The sequence below is a fragment of the Antennarius striatus genome, chromosome 22 (genome assembly GCF_040054535.1).
Source record: "Antennarius striatus isolate MH-2024 chromosome 22, ASM4005453v1, whole genome shotgun sequence".
Taxonomy (NCBI): Eukaryota; Metazoa; Chordata; class Actinopteri; order Lophiiformes; family Antennariidae; genus Antennarius; species Antennarius striatus.
Window position 1 is genome coordinate 15,267,889 of NC_090797.1, and position 6,040 is coordinate 15,273,928.

The 6,040-nt window shown below is 49.2% G+C and overlaps 1 protein-coding gene across 1 annotated transcript; it reads right to left on the bottom strand.

The window, feature by feature from the left end:
- Positions 1-291: 291 nt before the first annotated feature.
- On the bottom strand, positions 292-5,081 carry LOC137589708 (probable E3 ubiquitin-protein ligase makorin-1). The gene is made up of 10 exons (XM_068307559.1): positions 4,884-5,081; positions 4,159-4,217; positions 3,594-4,005; positions 2,666-2,670; positions 2,371-2,552; positions 1,912-2,078; positions 1,616-1,821; positions 920-1,030; positions 623-767; positions 292-444 (listed from the first exon to the last, which is right to left on the bottom strand). Exons 1-10 carry the CDS (start codon positions 5,079-5,081, stop codon positions 292-294), a joined length of 1,638 nt encoding a protein of 545 aa, XP_068163660.1.
- Between the last annotated feature and the right edge of the window lie 959 nt (positions 5,082-6,040).

Consider the following 6,040-nt stretch of genomic DNA (forward strand, 5'->3'; position numbering starts at 1 on the left):
TTGACAGTAAATGTCAGAGTGATCGTCAGGCTAACAGGAAGTGCTAACAGCTGTCAGTGATAAACAAGTCACACCAAAACCCACAAAGAAACTAGTGGGTTTTGTTTATTAGCAATACTTGAAAAAAGTTAATTTGTTAAATATTATATTGACTTATTTTTGTTATTTTAGAATTATACCTCCTCCATGAAACGCACCAGAAAGATTAACAATAAATGTCAAGGTAATGTTTAGCATGAGCACAATGGCTTGTGGGACTTTTTTTCTTCATTTTATATTTCATAAGTTCATTTATTGATGGCCTGCCAGGACCTCGTCTTCGTCCAGCAGCCTCAGAAGCATCTCCCTCAGCTCGAACGGCACCATCTCCTCCTCATCGTTGTCGAAGGAGTCTGTGCTCTCCTGCTCCTCAAAGATGTTCCACAGCGGAGTCCTGGAGTTCTCCTGGACACACACACATACACACACACACACACACAAACAAAAATCAGACTCCAAATGTCTCCGAATTGATGGTTTCCACTGATCAGTGCTTCCACTCAGCCAGCAGAGGGCGCTGCTGTGGAGATGCTGCTGTTCTTGGCAGACCTTCAACAGAACCAGTGGACTGGTGGCCCCTTACCCTGTTCCTGTCATTGGATCCAGGCTGTCGGCGTGGGGGCTGGGCCTCCAACAGTCGTCCACCAGGAAAGGCGTGTTTATAGAAGCAGATGGCGCCAAAGGGACATGTGCCACGCCCCTCATCAAAGTACCGACACGGCTTGTTCCTGAAGGAGACCGAGAAGACTGTCAGGGATTCAGACACATCAGACAACACCGCCCACTCCACAGCCCAGATGTTCTCCTACAGATCTACTGTCATATCCCCACCCACTAGTGTAGCCCCACACCTTACCCGTTTCTAGTCCGGCCCACTTACCGCATGCCGTCCTTGTATTTCTGGATGAGCTTCTGCTTGTCGTCCTCATCTTCCACCCAGAACTCACTCGGGATGACAAAGTTGGATGTTATTCCACACTTGGGGCAGCAACTGGAAATAAGTAGAAAAATGGTTTTACCATCTGAAACAGGGAACGTTCAGGAAGAAGCTCCTCTGAAGGAGATTAAAAACAGTCTCAGTAGATGTTTGGTGAGAAAACGTGAATTAAAAAATGTTTCTGGTTGGTTTACAGACGATTAATCAATGTGATGGAACACTTATCGCTACAACCTCATTCAAAGTACCTCTGAAACATATTTAGGTAACATTTTTGATGCTTTCATGAAGAAGAAAGATGAATAAATATTTGTTATCCAAAGCTGTTAAAGTCGATCCACTGGACGTTAAGAAAGTTCTTGAAGACGTTTCATCTCTCATCCAAGAGACTTGTTCAGTTCTGAAGGTGGCTGGTGTTGTCCAGCTTATTTACCCTGTGGGGTGTGGTCAGGGCTATGCACATTCAGATGACCGTCGTTGAAACCCGTCTGACCCCTCAACAATTGTTGGGTGTGTCAAAGGGGGGTCGTTGAAATGCAAGTTTCACCTTTGTATACTAATGACCCTCATTAGTATACAAAGGTGAAACACAAATTTCAACGACCCCCCCCCACTACCCATCACACACTGACGACTCACTTGGTGATATCGCACATGGCCCTCCTCCACGTCCTGATGCACTTCAGGCAGTAGCAGTGGCTGCAGTTGACCAGGATGCCGAAGCGCCGCTCACTGGGGTTGGCCTTCTCCAACACCACTTCAATGCACATACGACACATCATGTACTCGCTGCGCTGGATGGCGAACGAGAGCTCCATGTCCTTCTCGTGGGCTTCCATGCACGCCTGTGGACAGGTGCAGGAAGTGTGTGTATGTTACCACCATGTCAAAGGAGTGTGTGTGACAGCTCGTGTAGTGTGTGAGCAGGTCGTTACCTTGGTGTGCTCTGAGCGCTGACTGATGTCGGTGGGGTGGAGCACCTGGAGCTCACACATGTTACAAACGTCGCCATGGAGATAGGCACAGTTGATTCCATAGCGGCACTTTCCAATAGCGGCATAGAAGCAAAGCTGCTTCCTCAGCTCCTTGTTCTCAGGATCAGCTGCAGATGACCCACAACATCAAAACATCAAAATACTGTTACCATGGTGCCCACACGCCTACAACCTGATCGGACTACAGTTTCCTTCAACTGTTTGTAATCTCAGATGACACAAGTTCACAGTTGTCCACTTGCTTGTCAATGGGTGAACAAAACAACAGTTTTACCAAATACCAAAATGAACAACAGCCCAACCCCCACCTAAGAAAATATCTGCAGCCCTAAGTCTACTCACAAGGGGACGTAGGTGGGATCTAGTGCTTCTCCCCAACACACCACGCGGATCACTCACCCCGTCCACAGTACGGCTGTCCTGAAACAAAATCGGCCGCGTTGAACCAGTCTTGAACCCATGAGCCGGGTGTTGACCCACTGGGATCCAGTTCTGATGGGTCGAGCAGGGAAGTGGGGGGAGGCATCAGCGTCTGGGGGGTCGGCCGCTCCTCGCTTTTGGGTAGTTTGTAGTGTTCAAACCTTAGGACACACAAGTTACCATGTTATAGCAGGAAGGTTGGGAGATAGAAACCCACCGTAACCCCCCCACCCCTCACATATAAACAAAAGGTAGAGGGATGGAAACCCATTACCCTCCCTACATACAAACAGAACAGGGAAAAAACATCAACCGTTTTACCAAAAGAGCCTAAAAGAGCTACATAGATCTGAAACTGCTGCTCCACACCACTGGTGTCAGGGTCAGTATGAACACAAAGCATTTTGGGATTTTTAATTAATGGTGAGAACATTTTAGAAACCTTTCCCCGCTTCACCCTAAATTCTGCGACCAGTGCTCCTCATCTTAGCTCCCATATCATTTAGTTATAAGAAGTCAGGACCAAACATATCCATGAGCACAGGAGACAGTGCTGGGATGAGAAAGATTACTCTAAAAATCTTCCAGCAATAACACAACAATAGAGTCAGTACTAACAGTGTGAAGATGCTACTGCTAACTGCTAACCCATCCGTTCCAAAAGATGACCATGACTCCAAACTAAAGCAGTGAGTCAGAGTAAAGTGTGTGGAGTCCTCCAGGTAAAGGCAGGTCAAGAAGAGCAAAGCAGAATGAGGAGAACTTACTTCAGGCTGGTTGAAGACATGTCTGCAGGTCTCAGTCATCCACGTCAGGACTCCTTCAGTTGTGACTCACTGCTACTGAGTCCAGACACTTATAGTCCTGCTGGGGTAGGAACTCGCCCCCACAAACCCCCAACACAATGAGGGTCGTTAGGAGTCCTTCCCACTCAGGTGGGCCGTTGTCCCGCCCACTTTCATGCGAGCTGCCCCCCACATTTGAACGTGAAAGGTGGTCTCAGGTTTCTGCTCCAACAGGAGTAACTGGACTCAGTCATCAGAACTGAAGAAGACTCTCAGACGAGAGGTGAAGCGTCTTCAACCAACCTGGAGGAAGTCCAGCTGACTGTGTTCTAATGTGATGTCACCAGAAACAGTCGTTAGACGTTTCACAAATCAATCACACTGTTTTCTAATTTAATTTGCAGCCTTTTGCATGACGTAGATGAGCCAGGCCAGGTAGGCGTAGGTGAACTCTCCCAGGGTGCAGCTGAAGATGGAGCTTTTCTGGTGGAAGCCGCAGGCGCGCTCCTGCTTGCTGCGTGCGTTCTTCATGAAGAAAATGCTCCAGCCGGAGATGACCACCAAATCCGCGGTGATCCACGAGCACCAGTACAGGTCGGTGAAGATGATGAGGTAGAAGTCGTGGACGCCGCCCTGGAGGATGAGGAGCAGGAAGCAGAGCGCCTTGTAGAGCGTGCCACGCATGAACGTGCGCTCCAGCAGCTCTGGACGAACTCCCCCGTCGTCATGATGGAGGCGGCGGTCACCAGGGGCTGGATGCTGCCGCGCTCCTCTGGGATGATGCTGCCGCTCGTCTGTGTGTCGCACCTCCCACTCAGCCGACCGGATTCTGGTGAAGACACGGGTGGGCGTGGACGGCGACACGCTTTAGGTCAGAGATGCTCGTTCTTCTGGTTGTTGCTGTCGGTTTGTGAGATCAATGTATTTGTGCGGTCATCTCCTGTTTCCTTCCCAGTGCATTGAAAGGTGGAGGCGAACGGACATGTGCAGAAGCTTGGGGCTCCCGCTGCTGGTGTGGAGAAGCAGACAGTGGGACGTGAGCTGCTCACCGGTAACACCGGTAACACCATCACTTCATCATGACCAGAGCAAGGAGACGTTTCTCCTGCATGAAGGAACTTTTAGAACAGGGGTCACAAACCTTTTTGAGGCAACTTTTTATGAGATCAATGCTTGTTTTAGTCTTGAAGCAAAATCTTTTATAGATATTAGTGCGTCCTCTCTGGGAACTAAATTGTCAGTCTTTATTAGAGCTTCCAATTGTGAGCCAGAGAGGGAAGTGCTGCACCTCTGTGAGTTAAGGGGGAAAGCAAAAGGAGACAGGGAGAGAAAACACAAACTAAGTAGTGGATAGACAGGCAGTTGGAGTGAAAACGGTTTAAGCTGTTTCATTATATCTTAGAACTGGTACCTTAATACCAATGTTATAAAACACCAGATTTCTGGACCCTCTCTTGGGTCTGGCCTTTGCGTGGCGAGGGGGCATTCCAGTGACCCTGGAGAGTGATACCGTAGGGAGCTTGCTCCTGGTAGGGTCACCCATGGCGGACCGGTCTCCAAGGTAGGTTCCAGACAAACAAAGACCCCAGAGTGTCGGCACGCTGTGAGGTAGCAGCCCCACCAGCCGACCATCCTGCGGAGGGCTAACAACCCACCCAGGAGAAACCCTCTGTTACGAAACTGACCAGAAAAAGAAGCCGGACTGACCGACACGATAACGGACCCCAGCCTGCCCCCGACCAACGAATACGGATCAACCTTCTTCGTAGGATCCTTGTCGCCACATGGAACGTCTGGACACTCCTTCGCCCCGGAGCTGCCACTCTGCTGTCCCGAGAGCTCAGCCTGCCAGGGTGATGCTATAACATCACCCTGGCAGGGCTCTGTTAAGTACGACACCACCATTATTCTCACTGACGCCAATGCCACTCTCTCCGACAGTGATCGGTCCACAGGCTCACCTGTCGGCACAACTTCTGCTGACAGGCTTGCAAACGACAACGGTCACCGCCTTCTCCTTCTCTGCCACCACAACAACCTCTGCGTCGCTGACACCTGGTTTCCCCGGAAACCAGGGCTTTGAACCAGATTTTTTTGCCAATCGGTTTGTTCCAAACAGAAACGGAATTATAACGTATCCGGGTTTGCGTTCCACCCATGAACTGACGTTCCTGAACCGGTTAGAGCAAAAAAATAAAGTTCCTGAACCGGTTAATAACGTTTCTTGTAAATATAAATATATAGGTGCCGTATTTTGGACACAATAAGACACGCTTAAAATTTCTCAAAAATCAATGCTGCGACTTTTTTAACATTAAGCGTCTTATGTGTACACTGAGTTCCAAAATCTGTAAAAATGTTTTTGTGTGATTTTAGTCAGCGATCCACCAGCTCGGCCATTGTCCACCGACATAGGACGTATTACGTCACTACGTACGCCGGCAGCAATGGGCCAATTAGAGAAGTTGACGCGAGGCTACGTCCGGCACACCTCCGGTAGGTACCGGTATAGGGTATATACCGGTACTGTACCACAGGTATGCTGGTAACCACATTTATTTGGCTAAAGACCCCCGACAGTGAAGAGACACGCTTATGACGCAAAATGTAAACTCCAGGCTATCAGTTCCGGTTGTTCCGATTCACATAAAGAGACCGGGGGGCTTTTTTCACGCTTCGCCATCTCTCTTGATCTGTGACTCCATGCGCCCCCCCCACACCACCGCTTCTGTCAGAAACACATCAAGCGGCTGAATTCGGAGTTTGCCATCATCCTGGAGGATTAACGAAAGAACTCCAACCGCTGGACATCGGTGTGAGCAAAGCGTTTAAAGTTAAGCTGCGTGCGTCGTGGGAGTGATGGT